This window comes from Gadus morhua, chromosome 4 (genome assembly GCF_902167405.1).
Source record: "Gadus morhua chromosome 4, gadMor3.0, whole genome shotgun sequence".
NCBI classification, from domain to species: domain Eukaryota; kingdom Metazoa; phylum Chordata; class Actinopteri; order Gadiformes; family Gadidae; genus Gadus; species Gadus morhua.
The window spans coordinates 20,961,204-20,985,005 of NC_044051.1; the positions used below are offsets into that span (position 1 = coordinate 20,961,204).

A 23,802-nucleotide genomic window follows, 5' to 3' on the forward strand; every position below is an offset into this window, starting at 1 on the left:
CCCTGTATATGACGTTCGTATACATGTTTTGCGTCTGCTAAGCTAGAAAAAAGCTACTCGGGAGGGGGGCCTTAAGGCAACATGATACAAAACAGAGTTTTTGAAATAAGCTAAAATTGGTTTTGCAGAACTGAAAAGTGTGAGAATATGAATAGGTATTTTTAACATACAGGCTTGGCAAAAGCAATTATTAACACGAAAAAAACATGATATGGGATCTTTAAAATGTTTCTCCAATCCGACAGACCAAGCTGCTGACCCAGTACATCCTGAACCTGGGGAAGTACGACCAGAACTACGACATCCGCGACCGCACACGTTTCATACGCCAGCTGATCGTGCCCAACGAAAAGAGCGGAGCGCTCAGCAAATACGCACGCCGCATCCTGCTGGCCCCCAAGCCGGCGCCGCTGTTGCAGTCGGCCTTCAAAGGTATAACCGCCTGAACCTCCCTCACAACGACGGAAGCTTCTCCGTTTACCTTTGCTCTATAAGATAAACCGACCTACAACATTTACATTTACAATAAGGAAATTCAGAGACGGTTTTATCTAAAGCGACTTACAATAAATACGTCCGAAGAAGGAGAAACAAAAATATATCGGTCGGAATCGTAAGGATGTTCAAAGAGTGCAAAGCACTTCCAATCGCTAAGTTTACCCATTCGCAACAAAGATAGCTAGGATAAGATTCAACATAACTCAGTAAATGTTATGGAGTGCCAGGACGTACCTCATACAATAAGTGCTTATATTAAATGCCAGGACGTGGCCATGCAGAGTCTAGGGCAAGTCTTTACAATTGAGTCTTGAGTCTTTTGCGAAAGCTGGTCAGCGACTCTGCGGTCCTGACATCAGCAAGAACGTTCCACCCATGCTTTAGTCTTTTCAAACAAAAATTACTTCCTCTCAATGACAAAATGTCTTTGCCTTTTTAATTATTTCTCACTGTTTTTCCCGTGTCAACAACAGCATGCTAACAAATGTGCTCCTGTATGGCAGTAATATAGCATCCTCTCAATGACAAGATAACAACAATGGTGGAATGAGTTCCCGCTCCCCCTACATTAAGAGTATCTGCGTGAACTGGACCTCTTCTCTCGGTGGAGTTATGTTAATTCAGCGGGAGAGGGACAATGGAGAATACAGAACCCGTGGTTTTATCATTCTGCTGTGACTAGCTCTCTCTAGGGCACAGGGGTCGTCTGTCTTTACCTAGGACTAATGAGATGGGCAAATTACTCTGTTAACGGTAACCTTTTCTCATTCTCCCTCTTTCTCCCTCTCCCTCACCCTCTCCCTCACTCTCTCTCTTTCTCTCTCTCTCCCCCCTCTCCTTCCCCCTTTCCCTACCTCCCTCCCTCCCTCTCCTTGAAACAATTTCGGCCGAATAAGCGTTGCAATACATTAACATTCTGAGGCCGTTTTGCACCAACTGGCTGTTTATGCAAGGCGTTAACAGTCCCTGTCATTTTTAATATTCACAATTTAGGGTTTAGTTGAAGCACAGTTTTGAGAACAAAAATCCGACTGCACATTGACAACACACACACACGCAGACGCACACACACACACACACACACACATACCACCTGAAGCCCATGTAATTAATAGTGTAAATTGGGAGAGGATGCGTAGACCTTGTGCTAAAGAGCTCTTTGTTGGGTTGATGACATTAAGCCACATTTTGAATGCTAATAACTGAAGTAACCTTCACAGACTTTTATTTATCTCTCTGTTTCTCATCCACTCCATTGCGTCTTCCATCAATAACTCCTAAACCTTCCCGCTGATGTGTCTGAGCCGATTCCTCCGCCTCCTGTCCCCTTCAGACCGCGATCGCTACCAGCTGGGAACGCTGTCCCACAGCCTCAACCTCAAAGCGTCGGGCTACCAGGAGCTCTCTGATTGGCCAGCGGTTGCTCCGGACCAGTCCGTGAGGAACGTGGAGGTCATCGAGCCGGTACTGGGGGGCCCACTAATGCTTGGTCTCATTATATGCACTTCACATGGATCCGATACATAGCTGTGGTCTTAGTGTTCAGACTATTGTTAATACTGGGTTATATGTAAAACCTATTTACTTCACGGTGCTTTCTTTACTGTTTGGTTGAAATAAATGCATGATGCAAGTTCAGTATGTTATGTTTGAGAACAACATGGCCACTCGTTTGGGTGTTTTTCTTAACCAATTCAATAGAATTATCTATGGTAACAGTAATTTTCCCTTCCAACAATTAGGGTTGCTTTTAAAATCGTATTGCTGTTGGACTTTATCTCACCCATTAACACACAGTTGGTCTACTCCTACTCGGGGGACTCTTGTTATGGGTCTCCTCTTGTGTGGTGCAGCAGGTGAATGAGTGGGTGCCCACCGTGGGGAAGTCCAAGCCGGCCAAGTCAGCCAAGTCAGAGGACAAGTTCTACTCTGACTCCGAGGGCGAGCAGGTGGACCGCAAAGGATCCAAGAACAGCAGCAGCAGCAGCAACGACAGCAGCAGCAGCAGCAGCAGCAGCAGCAGCAGCAGCAGTAGTGAAGGTGCGAAACATTAATATTCCTGTGTTTCTTTAAGTGTCCAGCCCACGTTGAAGTTTTAAATTCAATGAAAACGTTAACAATTAAAGCAATAACGTGTGCTCATGGAAATGCACCACTTCTGTATGCACCATGGTGGTGGTGGGATGTGACTGGCTAGAGCTCATCCAATCGGCTGCAAGGTGAGGTTGACTGTTCCTCCGCAACAAACAGACCTCGGCAGACCTTCCAGACCTCGATGAGCCCAGTGGTGAATGGCTGTTTTGCAATGGTATAAAGTGTCTACACTAATATATTTAGTGTCAATTTGTGTACACATTGAACTTGTGTGTTGTCTCAGGCTCAGGCTCCGAGGAAAGCGACGAGGAGACGAGCGACGAGTCGCCAAAGAGTTCCAGCCAATCAGGGGAGGGGTCCAGTGAGTCCGAAACGGACCAGAAGAAGGAGAAGAATAAGAAAAACACTGATTCCAAAGCCAAGTCGAAAGCTGTCAACAGGTACGCGGTAGATCACCTCGGTGTCTTGAGACCCCCCCCCCCACCCACCCACACACGGTAACTCAGCGCATCCAGATGTCACCCGTTTAGTTTCTCTTGCCTCACAGACAGGCTCTGCTAATTATAACAGGTGTGCGTTTGTGGTACTCGCTGCGAGCGAACGTGAGCGGCGCTACGCAGAGCCAATAACGCAACGCCTCCATCTGCTCGCCTCTTCAGCCATTTTGTATTCGGTGTGACACGAGAGGAGACAAGGTTCTCTATGGCAACATGGACTGCTTTAAATACACTCTGTTTTCCCTGGGTACCGTTCTGCCTGTACTTTGTGTGGGCGTCTCTCGTTGTTTTATTCTGTTAATTCCTCAGATATTTCAATTTCTCACTCACTCACTCTCACACACACACACATTGTGCTTGGCTGGCCGTTCTGCTGGAATATCATTTGCTCGAGTTCCATTAACGAGCAAACTAACGGGCCTTTCCCTCCAGTAGAGCAAGCTGCATTTACATAGCTAATGGATAATGACTTCTGATTGGTCATTTAGCAGTCTGGTGTTCCCGATAAATGAGATTTGAGTCATTAATATCAGCTATGATCACACTCTACACACTTTTTCATCGACAGTACTTGATCTGTTGATGAACACAGCTCACAGCAAACGTTCCTGCTCCCCAGCCCCTCAGATGACCCTGTTCCCTCAATTAGAGGGTTTCATTAGAGCCACTCACACCACTGCTTACAAACACACACACATAGGCACACACAAAGGCACACGCACGACCACCATACACTGACACTCGTGCTCAGGTACACAATGAGATGTGCATGCTCGCAAGATACACGCACAAAGGCACGCCATGCACATAGAAACTTGTGCACTTTGAGACTTGCGCACATTGAGATAGACACACGCACGCACGCGGGCGCGCATACACAGTGAGTAATTAGAGTGGCTTACCCCAGCGCTTCCACAACAAACGCAGCATAATGCCCTCATTACGGCCCAGTCATTCCAGGCAGGGCCTAATCATGCCCACCGTGATTTATATCGCTTTCTCCTGTTCCCAGCAAATGAAATCTGTAGGCCAAATTAATACTGGCTTTTCATCATCTCCCAAGTTAAAAAGCCAGCTACCGTCACAATTCTCCTCATTAATTGAACAGCTGAGGAGAGCAGGCAGCCGGAGTAAACACTCATTATGGGGACAAATTGAAGAGACGGAGCAAGTGGAAGAGATGGTGGTGGGGGGGAGGGGAACGCAACAGTCAATTAACTTGGCAAAACAAAAGCATATTGATAGTTGCTGTTTGAACCAGCAAAGTTGAAGTTCTCACTTTGTCTAAAAAGATAGTGTTTTGAATTTTAATATATTCTCTTAAAGTGGCTTTCTCAGTTAAAAATTGTTTGTAAATATCCCCAAAACCCTTTCAATGTCCTCAAGCATTGCTTAGTGCTGTAGCTTGGCTGTGTGGTCTGGGCTTTCTTTCAAAGTGTGGAACAGGGAACCTTCTGGTTGGGGAGGCCTCCAGGTAGGCTGCAGGTACAGGCTTAGCACCCAGAGCAACCTCAAGCCCTCATTGTGCTTCCTGTGTTTCCTCTCCAGCGAGTCTGAGGAGAACAACAACATGGTCAGCAGCTCTTCAGAGGACGGCTCCGCCTCCTCCTCCTCAGACTCGGACTCGGACACAGAGCAGAAGAAGAGCTCCAGCAGGTCCAAACCTAAGGTGAGCGTTTCACAGAGGACCCAGCCGTCCGGTGATGTCCGCACTGATATCCAGCGGGCTTCACAGTTCAACAGGGGTGGCTTGTGGCTCAGGAGGTAGGGCGGCGTTGGCTGGTAACCGGAAGGTTGCCAGTACAATCTCTGGCTCCTCCTAGCTCAGTGTCAAGGTGTCCCTGAGCAAGACGCCTCACCCTGACTGCTCCTGATGAGAGCTGGCTGTTGCCTTGCATGGCTGACCCGCCGTCGGTGTGTGAATGAATGGGTGAATGTATGGCAATATTTTAAAGAGCTTTGAGTGGCCACTGGTTAGAAATGCACTGTATAATACAGTCCATTTACCATTTAACAGTAAGGACCATGTACGGGGAAACGTATAGTCCCGCTCTTTGTAGCATTGCTGTGGACTTGCGGTAAGCATCCAAACGCCGTATATACCGAGCCGGCTTGCGTGTTCACCCACCACTATAAAGGAGGTTTAATTCTGCTTTACTACGAAGGAGGGTTAATGCTTCGCTGATAGTTTTTGCGGTTGACTGACATGAGTTATCGCCTATTATTGATGTGTGCGTGTGTGACGGGGAGTTTGATGTGAAGTAGGACCGAGTGAGATAAAGGTTTGCAACGGACAGAGCCAAAACATTTAGCGGAGAGTTGCATCAAAATAACAATTTACAAGACAAGATCTGCATTTTAATTTACCAATAATTGTGTACCAAGGAGATTATTGAGAGGTAAATGTTGTGTGAATCAGAAGAAAATTATATTGGATGTTACCTACTCTACCTACTCTACTATAATTCTGCCACTGTCATTCTGCCACTGTTTACCTCCGTTATCAAACCGGTCGACACATGCAACCACTTCATCCTTCTCAGGTCGATATTGACGACAAAATTGCAACTTAATTCAATCTTTACTGCATTGCAAGTAACGATTATAGAGAGTCAGACACTGAAATGCTGTTTCTGCTTTACAAGGCTCCTCCCAACAGTGCTGATGTATTTATGCACTTTCTTGATCATTTGATGTTTTTTTTTATTTAATAATTGTAAGAGCCCTGTTGGCAGTGGACTAGTAACTGTTGTGATTAAACTCAATATTCAGTTACATTACTTTTTAAATAGCAAATGCAAATCTAGGTTTAATGGTAAAACTTATTTTATCGTAAGAGTATGTATCATCCAATATAATATTGCACATATTTTTCCTTTTTCTTCTGATTCACACAACATTTACCGCTCAATAATCTCCTTGGTACACACTTATTGGTAAATTAAAATGCAGATCCTGTCTTGTAAATTGTTATTTTGATAACAATAACAACTCTCCGCTAAATGTTTTGGCTCTGTCCGTTGCAAACCTATATCTCACTCGGTCCTACTTCACATCAAACTCCCCGTCACACACACACACCTTTATCCATCCCACGTTCTGCATGATGAAATTTCCATTTCATACATTTTGTCATTTCGGCATCCAGCATGAATTATGCATTTCTTTCTGCCAGCTCTCTCTCTCTCTCTCTCTCTCTCTCTCTCTCTCTCTCTCTCTCTCTCTCTCTCTCTCTCTCTCTCTCTCTCTCTCTCTCTCTCTCTCTCTCTCTCTCTCTCTCTCGTGTGTGTTTGTCATATCTCCTCCCTCGCCCATCTTAACCTTCAACCTGGTCTCCATTATCTCCAACATGCATCAGTCCCAACAGCACTGATCAGATGCAGGCCATGATAAACTCATACTGTACGTTGTCTTCCCTGCGCCGTACAGTACATCCCGGTTCCCCCCCAGCCTCCGTCAGCAGAGGGGAATGTTCCGCTCCCTCCTCTGCCTGATGGGAATGAAGCTGTGTGGCTGGTGGGACTCGCGTGCAGAGCAAAGACCCCGTGTAAATGGCCTGGGTGTGCTAGTGCGTGTTTGAATGGATTACCATGCGGGGTGGTTGCGAGGCACTAGGGTGCATTTGTCGCAATCCCTACGAGTCAGAAGCGTGACAGGCCTGACCCCGTCTCCGCGGCCCGGCCCGTATCGGAGGTGACGTGGCGACGCAGATCCCCCGTGTGTACGCTCAGCACCTTCTCCTGGAGGGCGGGCGGCGCCACACCGCCACACCGCCAGCTGTCAGTGGGATTGAAACGTCTCGCACGCACACCCAACACCACACTCCAAGCTGTTTCAGCCCGCCGGCCCGTCCGTCAGTCGCCGTCGTCTCTTTCAGCTGTCACGCTGTCGGGCCCCCTGGCGCCGCCACTGGGCTCCGTCAGGCTGCTGGTGATGCTGGGGGCCTACTGGTGAGTTACTGTTGTGGTTTTATTTTGCAGGTGCACGAGCGGCCCCCGAAGGAGGTGTCTCTGCTGGATCTGGATGACGGTGAGTTGAGGAGCTTCTCCTGTTCCCACGTTTCGCCGGTCGGTTTTCAGAGCGACGCAGTGGACAGAGAGTTGGTCGGTGTGCCTCCACAGAGACACGCTGCGTGCAGCATCACCCTCAACAATAACAAACCTCCACATCAGCTGAAAACATAAAGAGCACAAATCGGGAATATATTTCCAATTGAATCAAATCAGAAGCATAATGAGAGTAAACAAAACATAAAAACTTGGGTTTGTCGCTCACGGCGTAAACAGTGATTGTCCTTGTCAGTGAGAAGTCAAACTATTGTTGTTGTGATGAGTGCAGAAGGATGATTACGGCTGGTGTTGTTCGTCTCTTGCAGTGGCTCCATCCGCCCCGACCACACCCAAGGCCTCAGCGTACTCCCCCAGTCTGCTGTCGGACCTGGAGGGACTGTCTCTCTCCAGCGTATCCTCCCCAATGCAGGTGTGTGTCTCGTCTGCTGGCATTTCGGTCCGTGCACCATATTCGTACACATGTGAGAGATAAAAGAAATAACCATTTTCTCCAACAGTGTGTGTGTGTGTGTGTGTGTGTGTGTGTGTGTGTGTGTGTGTGTGTGTGTGTGTGTGTGTGTGTGTGTGTGTGTGTGTGTGTGTGTGTGTGTGTGGGGGGGGGGGGGGGGGGGGGGGGGGGGGGGGGGGGACAGTGACAGTGAACAGGTTACATATGAAGTGCTGAAATTAGCTCTCTCTCTCCCTGGTGGAGCGTCTCTGCTATTGACCTTTTCCGCCCTTATCCTCGTATTTATAACCGGCATCCCTGCCCGTTTCCCCTTCATTAGTTATAGTCTGACACTCTATCTTTGTGTGTGTGTCTGGCTGTCTGTGTGTCTTTATCTGTTTGTGTGTCTCTGTCTGTCTGTGTGTGTGTCTCTCCCTCTCTCTGTCTCTCTCTCTCCCTCTCTGTCTCTGTCTTCCTCTCTCTCTCTCTCTCTCTCTTTCTTCGTGTCTCTCTCAGTCTCCCTCTCTGTCACCTTCCATCCCTCTCTGTCAGCTGTCGGGTCCCCTGCGTCGTCGCCGTGTGTATACGTGATGGTTGACCTTTCTGCCGTTGACAGCTTCTTTCTCTCCTTGTGTGCGGTCTTGTTTTCCCATAGGAGCAAATGGCGTTCCAGGTTTTAGTCTCTGTGGGAGCAGTGTATCTATTTGTTCTTTTTGTTTTCCATCCATCATTTCTAAACAAACTGAATTTTCTATTGACCCGCTCTAGAAACACATTTTTGGTGTTCAGATGATAAACAAACTTGAAATAGCTGGACGTACTTAAAAATAAGTATATTAGGATCACAGTAGTTCCTATCATGTTGTTGGTGGAGGCCGAGTCATTGGTGTACAGTAACTCGGCCAGCAGTAGTCAACTGTTAAAAAGTGTTTTAAAGGTCTCAAATGATCACTGTCTAGACAGACCAGTGTAGAAATATATTGTGCCAATCCCCTTCTGAAAGATTCATCCACTCGCATATTTTGTTTTCTTCAGTCGAATATCTCCATAACGTAACAAGCTACAAGGCCTAGCTCCGCCCCTTTCAGATTTTGGTTTCCTGCCGTGTCATCTCAAATTTTAGTCAAATTTTAGTTTAGTTTATTCATGCTAAGTTGCCGGACAATACAAGAGCGTAAACATAATACATACATCCAACACGCATTAACAACAACAAAGATGGAAGCATGAAAAGGCGATCCCTAAGAAGCAAGAAATACTTGTAGCGGGGACCTGTGACCCCCCCCCCCACACACACACACACACACACTCACACACACACCCACTCCCCCACCCACACACACACACACACACACACGCACTCACATCCATAGCCTCATCCCAGGCACACGCTTCCACAGAGAACACATACATCTCGCAGACACACTGACAACTAGGTTGTAACAATACATTCCACCACCGTCATATGTAGGTGGATAACAGCTTCTGTTTTAGATTTTTTTTGAAACAAAACAATCTCCTCAAAGAAGTTCTGCTTTAACACAGTAGGACTGCTGGGTCAGAAGTTCTGCTATTACACAGTATGACTGCTGGGTCAGAAGTTCTGCTATTACACAGTGTGACTGCTCAAGGATTAGACTAAATCCAAATCCATTAACAAGACTATATCCGAGGGTAGGTTCCTAAGACTTGGCGTTCTCCACCCCCTCTGTTGAGCTTTTGCCTCCTGGAGGGTTATTCTCTGTTCCAGTGCTGCCCATCACACCTGCCTGTCCATCAGGATGATTGACGGCTGCTCTCAGGCCTGGTTTATGCCTGGCTTGTCTGTGTTTACGCTCCGCAGGACTTGTCAGTCTCTCGGTGGCTTGGGGTGAAGGCCGGGGAGTAATGGAGAATCCAAATGCAGATTACAACAGATTTAGAGTCAATTTTATGCATAAATACATGATGGGCATCAGAATTCATAGACAAGGTAAATAACTACAGCTTTATGCTCCTCGCCACCGCAAACCCCTCCTGCCATCTCTCCCCTACACACACACACACACACACACACACACACACACACACACACACACACACACACACACACACACACACACACACACACACACACACACACACACACACACACACACACACACACACACACACACACACACACACACACACACACACACACACACACTGGCCCCAGTGTCATTTCTATTTCTCTCCAATACGCCCCCAACGGCAGAGAGCCGGTCTCAGCTGAGTGCCCAGCCCTTTTAGAGAATTACTGCATGGTTATCAAAGGCATTTAGATTAACCCCGGACCCCGCTCTGACCTCCCCCCGCCCCTCTCCTTCCTCGGCCGGGCCTACCGCTCCCTCTAATAACATTTTGACATTAGATTCTCTCCCGCAAACGCCTTTTAAAGCGCCCGGCCTGCCCCCCGCGCTCCCCAGCCGCAAACCTCTTTCCGACCGCTGTCCGAGCCACGCGGTGGCGGCGGCAGCGCCGGCTGATAACGTTTCATTCATAATTAGCATGCCGGCGAGCGGGGCCGCGCTGGGGGGAAATTGAACTGTCAGCGGGGGGGCGCAAGGCGGTTGACCCCATCACGCCCAGGGGGGGGGGGCGGGGGGGGGCATCATAATTTGTTCATTTGGTGCCCATCAGGCGGGTGCCGGCCTCCCCCCTTGTGCCTCCCCCCTCATCTCCCTCTCACCCGTCTGACCCCTCCCCTCGCTGGGTCCAGCCTAATTATGGAAGGGCCAGAGGAGTCTCCGCCCCCCATGCTGCTGCTGCAACGGGGGATAACTACCGTGAAGCTAGCCAATGAGCTAGCCATGAAGAAACCCGTGGCGCTTCGACAGAGCGCTATTGTTGCTAATGCAGCGTTAGGACTGCTGGCTTTTATGTTTTACTTTTTTGACTTTGGGTTTCATTATATATACATACATTATATTTTTTCCAACATCAATCATTCATTAATGAACATATTTCTTATATGTTGTTTGTTAGATTTCAGCATCTGTGGTAAGATGTAGTTATTCGTTATTATAAACATAGTTAGTTAATCGCCGAGTTTCTGATGTGTTTTTCATATTTTTCCCTACTTTGTGGTTGTGTGACAGTTTCTTCTCCACACAACCTCTAATAATGGATCGGTCTTGTGACAGCGCCTGTAGATGAATTAATGGCGAGGTCCCCTGCAAAGTAACTGTTGGACTCTGTTCCTCTAAACACCCCTTCCCATCGCCTGGGTTCACTTGTTTTGTTCAGAAATTGGGAATTAATGGTTTTTGAATACCTAATCTGGAGGTAAATTGGCGTAAATGAACTGGCCCTGGGTCTGCGTGCCGCGCAGCCCTGCCGGTGCGGTGGAGTAACATTGGCGAACATTAACGTACCATCAAGGTCCTTCCACTCCACCCCTCCATTAATTGTCATCTCCAGAGTTAGGGGAACAATTACGGCCAAAAGTCAAACCCCATGCGCCTTACCCCGCCTCCCTCACTTCCTCCCAGCAGCCATTTTAGTGCCCCTAATGAAAATCCCGTCCCTTAAGTTCAGTCGTCTTCTGACGCATATGAAGGAAGAAACCTAAAACGAAATGGATTTTCAATGCATGCCCAATGCTTCTGTGTTCGTTCCCCACCTCCAACACCCTCCTCCACAACACCCTCCACCACCAACCACCTCCACCTCCTCCAAAACCACTCCCACCCCCGCACCCCAACCAACACAACCACTACCTCCACTGACACCGCCATCACCATGACCCATCGCTGCCACCACCTGCTCCATTTCCCCCACCTCTATCCTCCTCCACCTCTATCCTCTTCCACCACCTCTATCCTCCTCCTCCACCTCTATCCTCCTCCATCTCTATCCTCCACCTCTATCCTCCTCCACCTCTATCCTCCTCCACCACATCTGTCTTCCTCCACCTCTATCCTCCTCCACCTCTATCCTCCTCCTCCACCTATATCCTCCTCCTCCACCTCTATCCTCCTCCACCTCTATCCTCCTCCGCAACCATCCCCACCGACTCTCTCCTCCACCTCTCTCATCCTCAACCTCTATCCTCCTCCTCCTACACTATCCCCCTCCACCAACTCTGTCCTCCCCCACCTCTATCCTCCACTTTCCTCCTCCACCTTTATCCTCCTCCTCCTCATCTATCCTCCTCCTCCTCATCTATCCTCCTCCACCTCTATCCTCCTCCACTGTCCTCCTCCACCTTTATCCTCCTCCTCCTCCTCCTCCACTGTCCTGCTCCACCTCTATCTTCTTCCACCACCTCTCCCCACCCTTTGCTGTCAAATTGGGCTTCTTCCGCACTAAGCACGACAAGATTGCCCTGGCGACGGCTCTTCCCCTGTTTAGTTTCCCTGTGTTTATGTCAGCGGGATTCTCAGGTCATTTCCCTGGGAGGATGCGGCGAGCGTCCGACTCTGAAGGTGACTGGCGTCTCGTCCATCACACGCCGCCGCCGCCTCCCGCTTTAACTTGATACATAATAGAGCTCCTCCATCACCTTCCTCTCCCGGTGTCACCCCCTACTGCCCCTCCTCCCCCCCCGTCTCCTGTCCGGGCACAGCCAGGGTGGGGGGTGGGGCTGGGTGAGGGTGTGATGGTGACTGACAGGGGGAGTCAAGGTTACATCTCTTTCTGTTATTTACACTTTAGAGTGCTGGTCAGGCGCTGGGTAGCACAAGCGTGTGGGTGTGGGTGGGGGTCTGTTAATAAGACACAGGTAGGTGTGTGTGTGTGTGTGTGTGTGTGTGTGTGTGTGTGTGTGTGTGTGTGTGTGTGTGTGTGTGTGTGTGTGTGTGTGTGTGTGTGTGTGTGTGTGTGTGTGTGTGTGTGTGCCTGCCTTCCAGGATTGTACCAGACTGTATTAGACTGGTGATGATGAGCAGTACAAAGATACGTCCTCCTCTCTCTGCAGGCAGGACCTTGAGTGGGGGCTGGGGGATAAATCCATGTGGCAGATGTTACAGGAAGCTTTATCGACAACGACTGCTCTTGACAACATCCAAACATTGCCTGATAAATTAACAGATGGGCTATGTTTGTTTATCTCTCAGAGAGAGGAGTGAGAGAGGGGGAGAGCGAGAGAGTGGGGGAGAGAGGGGGAGGAGGAGAGAGAGGAAGAGGAGGGGAGAGTGAGGGGAGAAGGAGAAGGATAGAGTGACCAGAGATAGGGAAGAGAGGAAGAGGAGGAAAGAGGGAACAGAGAGTCGGAGAGGACAGAGAGGTCGTCTTCTCCTTTTGTTATTTTCACAACCGATTGAAAGTAATCCACTCCTGTTTCTAAACATAACAGATGTGTTATGATAACCCTTGTTTATGTACTGTTAGTTAGGAAGGTAAATGTGTTTACTTTGAGAAAGCAAGCCCCTTAGTTCATCCAGCCTAGAGTTCTAGTGAATGACTCGATGATAGTGAACCCGCTTTTCACATTGTTTCTTTTGTTGGTTCTCCTTGGCAAATAAAATGTGGATTATTTGATCTACTATCAGCGCAGACGCATATAGAGAATGGATCTTCTTCAAAGTTTAAAGTTGGTCCTAGGCATTCGAGAGGTCTTGGGGAGGTTGAGCGTTTCACATCTTCAAGATTCAATGATTTAATTGAAAAATCTCCAGTCCCAAAAATACCTGTTTTCAGTGATACACGCCTGTGTACAACGTGTTGTTGATTTACTGCCCGAGTTTGACAGTGCCTCAAACATCTTAAATTAGCTTAATTAGATGTTTGTCTGCTTCACACACTACTTTACATATTTTCTTACTGAATTGGATTTAATCATTTGTTTGGTTTTTGGACAAGATATTTCTTGTCAAACTGTCTATATTTGAGGCATAAAATATAGTTTGGTTGTTAGCTCTGGGGTTGACCGTGCGATTGACAAGTAGCATAGAGTTTGCGTGTTAAGGTGTGATAAACAATTAGCAAGTATGTTGGCTGCGTGGCTCTCTCTTTCACTCTCTGTCTCTCTCTTTCTCTCTCTGTCTCTCTCTTTCTCCTAAACTTTATTTCTGTCTCTCGGTTTCTCTCTCTCTCTTTTTCTCTCTGTCTCCATTTATCCTTTTCTCTCACACTGTCTCTCTGTCTCTCTATGTCTTCATATCACTCTCTCTGTCTATCTCTTTTTGTTTCTCTCTCTCTTGGTCTCTGTCTCTGTCTGTCTCAGTGTCTCTTTCTCTCTCTGTCTGTCTCTCTTTCTCCCTCTGTCTCTTGGTCTCTCTGTCTCGATTTCTCTCCGTCTCTCTTTCTCTCTCTGTCTCTCTCTTTCTCTCTCTGTCTGGCTCTTGGTCTCTAGCTTTGTCTCTCTCTCTCTGTCTCTGTCTCTCTCTCTCTGTCTGTCTCTCTTTCTCTTTCTGTCTCTCTTTCTCTCTCTTTCTCTCTCTTTCTCTCTCTGTCTGTATCTTGGTCTCTCTCTTTGTCTCTCTCTTTGTCTCTCTCCGTCTGTCTCTTTCTCTTTCTCTTTTACTTACTCTCAAGGTACAAATCAACCTGTTTTCCTTCTTTCTTTCTCCTTTACCTTTGTCTGCTGGGGGTTTTAAGTAGTCGGTGGAAGAGGACAGACTCTACTGCTACAGCACTTTCTTCCTATTGGAACAGAACTCTGTTCATTTCATTCATTTTCTTTTATTTAAGAAATGCATTTGTGTAATTTGAGGAATTGGCCGAGCCTATTTTCCCCTGATTTGGCGTATGGATTTGATAAAGTACATCTCCTCCTTATGAAGAACGTCCAGAAAACAAACATCGAACACGTCTGAATGCACTGCTGTTTTACTGCTCTCCTGTCCATAAAATACCTTATCAAACCGCGACAGGAAATAAGTTTGGTAAAATATGGTAATACAAAAAAAGACTTAATTAAAATAAGAACTAAAAATGGACAGAAATAGATCTATTGCCCTTATGGATGGTAAAGCTGCTGGATGCTGTCTGGTCTAGCTGTCTCTGAGCCTCTGGCCCTGACCCCTGGGCCAGAGGCCGGCTTCATGACCTCACATCCCTCCTCCCTCCAGGTGACGGTGCAGCCCTTCGGGCCGGTAAAGAGCCACGAGTTGCTCCACCACATGTCGGGCAAGGGCCTCTCGGCGCGCTACCACTTCCCCCGGCAGCCCTTCCTGTACCAGCCCAGCATGGTGCAACTGCAGATCACCCTGACCAACGCCTCGGACCAACCCCTGGAGGGGATCCACCTGGGGGAGCACAGCCCTGCCAGCCTCACCCTGCACCGCTTCAGCCCTGTCGGTACGGAGTCACACAATACTCACCATAACACTCTGAATCATATTGGCCGTAACACTCACCATAATACTCTGAACCATATTGGCCGTAACACTCACCATAATACTCTGAATCATACTGGCCATAATACTCACCATAATACTCCTAATCATACCTAAAATAATAATCTTAATCATACTCATAACACTTTTGGCCATACTCATATTCCTAAATTTCTCTTCTGAGATGAATAAAGTATATCTTATCTTATATTAATACTAACAATAATAATCTTAATCATACTCATAATAGTAATCAAAATAATAATACCCACATATTCATACACATATTCATAATAATAGTAACAATGCTCATATTAATGCACATACTCAAAATAACACTCTTTATAATCATATTCCATAATCCATTACTATTTACATCATGCTTTTCAAGACAAAGTAAAGATACTAGTGTCTGTGTGTGTGTGTGTTGGTTCGGGTGTGTGTGTGTGTGTTCATTTAATGAGACGCAAAACAATAAAATACTTCATTTCTAAAGAAACTTAACATTATAAGATATAGATTGTAAGTATGTGTAAATCGTACTACTATAATAGCAGGCCTGTCGCACCAGTTACTGAAGTGCGCATGTGCCAAGGGCGAAAGCATATATACACCGCAAGCACGCAAATGCGCACGAACATACACGGAAACGAACACACATGCGCACACACTACACGCACATAAGCACGCGCACACACCGCACGTCAACACAAAGGCAGCGACACATACACGGAAGCGCACGCACACGCACGCACGCACCCGCACTGGTAAGACGCTTAACGGCTCCGCCATCGGCACAGGCGCAGGTAAGAACACACACACACGTGCACACACCGAAGCGACACTCGACCAGGTAAAAACATAACGGCTCCGCCGGCGACAAACTCTCCCAGGTAAGACGTTCTGTCTATAGACTATATCAATTGCGATAAAATAAGGGAAGAGACTATTTCTCACCTCGACAAGCAACGGCAGGTCGTTCTTTTTGTCACATAAAAACCGTTTAATTCAAACATTGTGCTGACCGGCATATCAACACACAAGTGACATGTTCTTAAAGACAGTGTCCCTATAACACAACGAAAACATGTCAATAACACAGTAGGCTATGGTGAATTATGTCTATGGAGTCCACCACAAGACTACGCTTTACTCTCCTCCTTGAGCCTCCCGAAATGTCTTTACACTTTGTTACTCAAACTTAATATTACTCTTCCTTTAGCCTCCCGAAATGTCTTGCGATATTGATATCCCCCTTCCCCCCTGCGGACTGTTTTAGTTTTATTTTTCTAATGTTTTTTGTGTATGCTATGTGTGACTGTAGGCTACTATGGCCTATCTTGGCCAGGACACTGGAAGAGATGTTTAATCTCAATGATGATTATTATTTTCAACTAACCAATAGTAGTTGCCTTGCATTTTAAAATGTAAATGCACTTTTCAGCCCTGAATCACAGAAAACTCTACTATCAATAAATGTCCCATAGGATGTGATACCACTCAAAATGTTCCTCCACATTTACTTGTTTTCTGTCAGTATATATTTCATTCCCCAATCTTACAGAAGCCTGTATATTTCATTCCCCCCATCTTACAATAGCCAATATGACTTTATATTCCTAGCCTGCTCGATCGATTAGGAATAGAAATGCACATTATCGCCATACATCTCCTTCTCCATCTACATGATCTGCAGTCCACCCAGCACACCCCTGGGCCCAGGTCTCTCCTCTCTTGCCTTCTCTGGGTGTTTCCTCTCCTTAATTCTTTCTCCCTCTCTCTCCGTCTGTCTCTTTCACTCACACACACAAGCACACACAGACACACATACACACACACACACACACCGAGAGAGAGGGAGAGAGAGACAAAAAGACGGTGCAATCAAGCATGTTTAAACCGTCAATTGCCTGGATTGATTGGTCATTGATGGACCTGCAGCAGCCAAACAGTGGGTAATTTGGATCGATTGAGCCCGGCTCCACTGAGTGGACGCTGGACCCACTATGGATGGTCTGCGCTGGACAGACCATAGTTCATCCATTTACACAATTGTTGTGGGAATGTTATGCAGAGCTTTTGTTCATCATTTAACTATTGCCCATCCTGTTTTCTTGTAAGATCCCATACCAATGCAAATGCAATGGTTTTAAATTGTAAGTCACTAAGGGTGTTAGTCTTCTCATTCACTTGGTTTGAGTTCATATGACATATTATTTGCACTTTTCTGTCCATACATGTCTTTTGGACAAACTTTTTCAAAACGTTCCCCACACAAATGCCAGACATTCATCACAGGAATGCTTCCTTCTGATTTGCCCACATTTCTACAGCTGTGACAAAAAGCTATCCGTCCAGTATTAGGCTTTGACTTCACTACGCCACTATTCCACTGCTCTATGTATTTAACATATGTGTGCATAGCTTCCAGAGTCTGGTTTTGTGTGACGGCACACAAAGAGCTCAATAAGACCAGATTAGCCTAGGTCAAAGAACAAGCTGAACCATCCAACCACACGCATGCCTGGTGGAGATTCCTGCCCCCTGGAGCTCTGGTTGCACTTGTTCTGCTCCTCTGTGTTAAAGAGTTTCTACAGTAGAACAGCCTCCACTCCCCGAGGGGGGGGGAGGGGGGGGACACTCCACAGCGGGCAGGTCGAGGATGTTGTCTCTCCTCGTCCCCGCCCTCCTCCCCTCTCCCCTCTCCTCCTCCTTGCCCCTCTCCCCTCTCCTCCTCCTTGCCCCTCTCATCCTCCTCCCCGCTCCCCCTCTCCCTTCTTCTCCTCTCCCTTCTTCTCCTCTCCCCCATCTCCTCATCTCCCCCTCCCCCATCTCCTCCTCTCCCCTGTCCCCCTCCCCCCTATCCCCTCTCCTGTCTCCCCCTCTCCCCTCTCCCCCTCGTACTCTCCCCTCTCCCCTCTCCCGTCTCCCGCCCGATGTTCCCGCTCTCGTCTCTCTCTTCAATGGTTTCGGGCTCCGGTAGACGAGACGCCCGGTCACGCCTGTTCAGCTGCCCCCCCCCCCCCCCACACTAACACACACACACACACACACACACACACACACACACACACACACACACACACACACACACACACACACACACACACACACACACACACACACACACACACACACACACACCACATCTCCTTTTTGATACGGCGGCGCTCATGTTTTTGACTCGCCTGTTGTTGTGGAGATGTGCTAGTCTGTCATGTCTCTCTGTGTGGCTGCTTTTTTGAGGCAGAGGTAAAGGGGATGAGATTTGAAGGATAGATTTCTCAAATGCAGTGGCCTTGCCTTGTGAAGTAGAAAACACAAGTGGTGTGCATGCCTGTCTGTTCCACTCTGTTGCCCCCCCCCCCCCCCTATCTTCTCCTCACCTCCCCAGCTCTCCATCCTTTCCTGACTCTCCCCACTCTGCCCATGTCACTCATGCTTCCTCTCTTCTCTCTCCTCTTCTCTACTCGTCTCTCCTCTCACCTCCTCTTTTCCTCCTCACCTCTCTCCTCGCTCCTCTTCTCTACTCGACTTTCCTCTCACCTCCTCCTCTCCTGTCTACTTGTCTCTCCTCTCACCTCTTCCTCTCGTCACCTCTCCGCTCTCTTCCTCTCCTCTCCCCTCTCCTCTCTATTCTCTACTCGTTTCTCCTCTCTCACCTCCTCCTCTGCTCTCAACTCTCTTCTCTCTGCTGTATCCTTTCATCAGAACGACTTGAGCCACAGGCCTCGGTTACCGTTTCCATGGGAATCGACTTCAACGACTCCACGCAGGCAGCCAACTTCCAGTTGTGGTAAATCCCTTCCCTGACGCCATGGCGGACAGCATCACTCCACACATTCGACCTGTGTTTTCTCCTGCAGCTGTCTCATTGCTCTCTTCTGTTGTTCCCCCCACCCCAACCCCCCCCCCCCCTGGGGAACTCGCCCTGTCCGTACTCTTGTTACCGACCCCCCGGTACTGGTCTAATTCCAAACCAAAGTCCATTTCCTTCTCTCTCTCCCTGTTTTCTGTGATTTGTTCTCTGTGTATGTGTTCCCTGGTCCCAGGTGAGGCATCAGCCTCCATTGATCCCTGTTCACCAGGATAACTATTATTCTCCTCTAATCAGACCCGGCCCAAATCAAACCATCGCTGGAGGCGATCGATAGCCCCATCACAAAGTCTCTTTGGGATGGAGAAATCAATCCATCAGCTCGCAAAATGCTTACCACAGTTTGGTATTATTTTCATAACAAACTTTTGAAAAAAGGTTTTATACGAAAACAAGAGTAGGATGACCCTAACCGAAAAAATGTAAACTAGTTTGAGTTGAAGCTGAACTAAAAGTGTTTCGTTATTAATTTATTTTTTACGTTTCAGTAACTAAACAGTGTTGTTTATTTTTTAGAAGTTAATGTTGTCTTACAATAAATATTGTTATATATTGTAACTTGACTGGCCAGATAAGGAAAATACTTTTAGACCTTATTTTTTTTTGGGTCTTTCCACGTTCCAAAATCTCTCCCCTGCCCATGGGGAATGAATAATGATCCATAGTAACACTTTTAACGAAGCAAAGAAGTATTACTCGTGTGACTGTATGTTGTTCTGCTGACTGTATGTTATATTGCTGACTGTATGTTGTGCTGCTGACTGTATGTTATGTTGCTGACTATGTTGTGCTGCTGACTGTATGTTGTGTTGCTGAATTTATGTTGTGCTCTTGACGTTATGCTGTGTTGCTGACTGTATGCTGACTGTGTGTTGTGTGGCTGACGGTATGTTATATTGCTGACTGTATGTTGTGCTGCTGACTGTATGTTGTGTTGCTGACTGTATGTTGTGTTGCTGAATTTATGTTGTGTTCCTGACCGTATGCTGTGTTGCTGAATGTATGCTGACTGTATGTTGTGTTGCTGACTGTATGTTGTGTTCCTCCAGTACTAAAGAGGCAGAGTTCTCGGTGTCCATCCAGCCTGCAGTAGGTGAGCTGCTGCTCCCCGCTAGTCTGACCCAGGCGGACTTTGAGAAAGAACAAGGTAATTATAAGAATAAGAAAGTGTGAAAATGTGTATCTATATTATTTATATATATATATATATATATATATATATATATATATATATATATATATATGGCTCTAATGAAGTCAATTAATTTTTAACAGATGAGTGTGTCCAACTATTATGTGTGCTCGCAGTTCCGTAGTTCAGGTCTGGGTGATTGGCAGTGAAAGTGTGCCTCTCCCAACAACAGGCAAACTGCTGGGCATGAACGAGACCTCGGCCACCATCACCATGGCAGAGGGTCATTGCTCCAGCGCAGTGCTGAACAAGCAGGTTCGCTCCATGGCCAACCTGGGTGAGGTCATCACGGGACACAACAACACTCACAGGTAAACACCTCCAAAAGACAACGCTAAAGTGAAACGGGTTTTAGATTTGCATACAATTTGATTTGATTTAATTTTTCAGTTTAGGCAATTTTAGAACGGATTTAAACTGGCATTTTGTTTTCCATTTGATAAAGTATTTTAAAGGGCAAAAAGTCTGCCGAAATAAACGGTTTAATGTAGCTTTGGCTGAATTTCTCCTATTATTATGTTTACTTTCTTTCATTATGTATTTTTTCTATTAATTTCATTTCACTTGCATCTTTCAAATGCAAGAACTGATACCTACCTCAATATGGATCCCTTTGATCCTCCTTCCTTGCAGAGTGTGTGTGTGTGTGTGTGTGTGTGTGTGTGTGTGTGTGTGTGTGTGTGTGTGTGTGTGTGTGTGTGTGTGTGTGTGTGTGTGTGTGTGTGTGTGTGTGTGTGTGTTAGGGATGTTAACCGATGACTGTTTGACTGACGGTTGACCGTATCAATGTTAACCGATCAATCTTGTCGCTTGTCGGTTAAAAAAAATATTGGGTGTGTGTTGGTTTCACTTCACACAAAAAGATTATCAGGTGAGTTGACTTATTGGAAGTTGGACGGACACCGCGTCTCTCACCTACTGTATAAGTTCTCCTCAAGTCTTAATTATTCCCGCATGCGAGCGGCGGAGAATATGATCGCTAAATTATTATGGACAGTAGTCTAAACGACTAATTATTACATTTCAGGATATTCAATGGTAACAGATAAGGTAATGATAATAATCATCTTGCTTTATTATTATTAGCACTACAGTCTCCTCCAAACTAAACAAGCGGCGTCTCTTTGGAGCTGTCATTTTCTTAAAAGAGCCGCGGCAATGTTTCAAATGAGCTCCTAACGCTGCCCTCTTCCGATTGGCACCTGGTGAATCCCGCGCAGGGTCTCAATCAGGTCCGAGCCATCTCAGACCATTGTGGGCGTTCGAGCCCGCTCTCTACACATGGTCAACTTGCAGTAAGCATGCCTCGTGTTTCAATTCAAACACAGGTCGTGCCGCGGTTAGAGCAACTGCCTCTCACTCGGACAGACTGGGTGCTATCCCCGTGTCCGCTCATATCAAACCTGTATTTTCAACGCTATCACCTTGTACCCAATCCATTTCCAAACTATGGAGCCATTTGTACTCCATGTTGCCTGCTGTAGCAGATTTAAAAAAAGTGATGTGAGTGGAAGGGCGGGGCAGGGGCAGAGTGTGTGTGTGTGTGTGTGAGTCGGAGGCAGAACGGGAGAGAGATAAGCAGAGTTACGAAATAGCAGGCGGCTGGCGTGGCTCGAAATGGCTGTTATTTTAAAGAGCACATTTTAATCTGATCGGTTAACCGTAAACTGGTTAATGAGGCTGGTCGGTCAAGAATATTTTACATTTTCGCCATCCCTAGATTGTGTGCGCGAGTGCATGAATGTGTACGTGTGTGTGTTTATGCAATTGCTGTGATGTATGGCTTACCTTTAAACCCTCAAGCAGACATGTGTCCACCTGTGTGTGTGTGTGTGTGTGTGTGTGTGTTGTTCTGTGTGCGTGTTGGTCTGCGTGTTGTTCTGTGTGCGTGTTGTTCTGGGTGTTTGTTCTGTGTGTTGCTCTGTGCGTGTTCTGTGTGTTTTTCTATGTGTGTGTTGTTCTGTTTGTTGTTCTGTGTGTTGTTCTGTGTGCGTGTTCTGTATGTTGTTCTGTGTGCGTGTTGTTCTGCGTGTTGTTCTGTGTGCGTGTTGTTCTATGCGGGTGTTGATTTCTTGCGCATGCAAAAAGTGAGAAGGCAAACCCATGTGTGCTGTCCCAGCTCAGAGACCATGCCATGGGAATCCCCTGAGAAGCCTAGCTGTGTAATTGGTGTACACAGAGTGTGCTAATGAGCTTCCTCCTCTGTCACGCACACCCAAACACCTGATGGATAATTACACTTTCACTCTCTCTCTGTCTTTCGCTTGCTTGCTTGCTTGCTCTCTCGTTTTCTTCCTTTTGCTTGCTCGCTTTCTCTCTCTCACTCTCTGTATTTCGCTTGATTGCTCTATCTTTCGCTTGCTCTCTCTCTCCCTCTCTTTCTTGCTCCTGCTCCACACTCTGCTCTCCCTCCATCTTCTTTTTCATCTTCTTTTCTGCATTCCCTTGAACAGATTTTTGTATACTTTTATATAAATAGATAAACCTTAAAATCTTAAAATGTGTTTTATCCGGACCCGTCTTGATACAAATCTCCTAGCCCCGCCCTGTCAGAAGTATCCCGACAGAGTGACACTCTCTTGGGTTGAGACGGGGTTCAGCGAGTGGGTGGGAGTGGATAAGTGAGAGTTAGCGCTTGAGATGTGAAAGGCACACACTGGAAAGGCACAAGGGCACCGGGAGCTCAAAGACTGAGTGGAAATCAATGTTCGACAGTAGCAGAGCCGGGCTCCCAATAAGCCCATACTTCATTTGGAATAACCGATACCACAAACGCCTCCAGGCTATCAATCAGACTCAGCTGCTGCTCTGACCCCCCGTCTTGTCCTCTGTGCCGATGCCAAACCAATGTCTGCTGTTAATTGTTTGGTGCTCTTATTTTGAAGTAAATCCCTGTTTTAGCAATCTGATGAGATTTGAGCGGTTGTGACGGTCGTAAAGGTTTTAAAACCACCCGACACTGTGTTATCCAGAGGAGCAGAGTGCGAGTGGCCGGTCAGACCGGGTCCAGACCCCAGACCACACTCGGAGCTCAGTTTGCAGCTCATTTCACTCGGGAAAAGTGTTTTTAGATGGAAGTAACAGACTGGAAATTTACAGAGAGTATCCCCCATTGAACAACTCTACAAACGGAACCGCTTGCAACTGAAAAAGGTGACACCCAACTGACCATGGGAGCTTATGTGGTGTCTGACTGAAGGCAGTTAATTACTGAATCCTCTGCTTAGGGAACAGAGGAAGTATCTCGTCCACTACAGGAAGCTGCTCAAGGCCTTTGAAATGAGGAGGAATAGATCTGGCGCGCTTTAGTTTAGCAGCAGTGCATCTTGCTTACTGAGGCCATGTCACTTTGTTACACAGGTTTTGACTTGAACGTGATGAACCTTTCATTATTGAAATGTATTCTTTGACCACCAAAATCCACACTTATATCCCAGATATATTCTTATTTAACCTCCCTGTTCACAGGTTTCCAATTTCTGTGCGTGTGCGTGTGTGCGTGAGCGTGCGTCGTGCGTGACATGAGAGATTTATCTTGTGGGTTGCCCCCCTCTGACAGCGTCCTGTACTCAGCATGTGACACGGATGTTTGGGGTGACCTTCATCAGGGCTACCTTATCTCTAACCATCTATGTCCATTAGGACACCATCTTGGAAGGGCTTAGGAGTTAATGTACTCTTGGGTTTTCTTTCACCTCAATTACTAACAGCAATTTTACTGTTTTTTTCACCGGTCCTCCATTGTGCATCTCAAACAGGGGGGAAGGGCATTAGGTCTCACTTCTACGCTACAGTGTAGGAACTAGGAAGGAACATTGTGAACTGCGGTTGTAAACTGTTGTTTGG

At 46.9% G+C, this 23,802-nt stretch overlaps 1 protein-coding gene across 4 annotated transcripts in view; it reads left to right on the forward strand.

The window, feature by feature from the left end:
* ap3b1a (adaptor related protein complex 3 subunit beta 1a) overlaps window positions 1–23,802 on the forward strand; it is a 51,585-nt gene that overhangs the window by 21,898 nt on the left and 5,885 nt on the right. For 2 of the 4 annotated variants that reach the window (XM_030353669.1, XM_030353667.1), the window contains exons 16-26: window positions 246–432; window positions 1,832–1,962; window positions 2,352–2,538; window positions 2,876–3,032; window positions 4,638–4,758; window positions 7,070–7,118; window positions 7,465–7,568; window positions 14,621–14,849; window positions 18,599–18,683; window positions 19,814–19,911; window positions 20,129–20,267. In XM_030353669.1, the coding sequence (XP_030209529.1) occupies window positions 246–432; window positions 1,832–1,962; window positions 2,352–2,538; window positions 2,876–3,032; window positions 4,638–4,758; window positions 7,070–7,118; window positions 7,465–7,568; window positions 14,621–14,849; window positions 18,599–18,683; window positions 19,814–19,911; window positions 20,129–20,267 (1,487 nt within the window). The remainder of the gene's footprint in view (window positions 1–245; window positions 433–1,831; window positions 1,963–2,351; window positions 2,539–2,875; window positions 3,033–4,637; window positions 4,759–7,069; window positions 7,119–7,464; window positions 7,569–14,620; window positions 14,850–18,598; window positions 18,684–19,813; window positions 19,912–20,128; window positions 20,268–23,802) is intronic. The other 2 variants (XM_030353670.1, XM_030353668.1) reach the window with 1 other exon arrangement.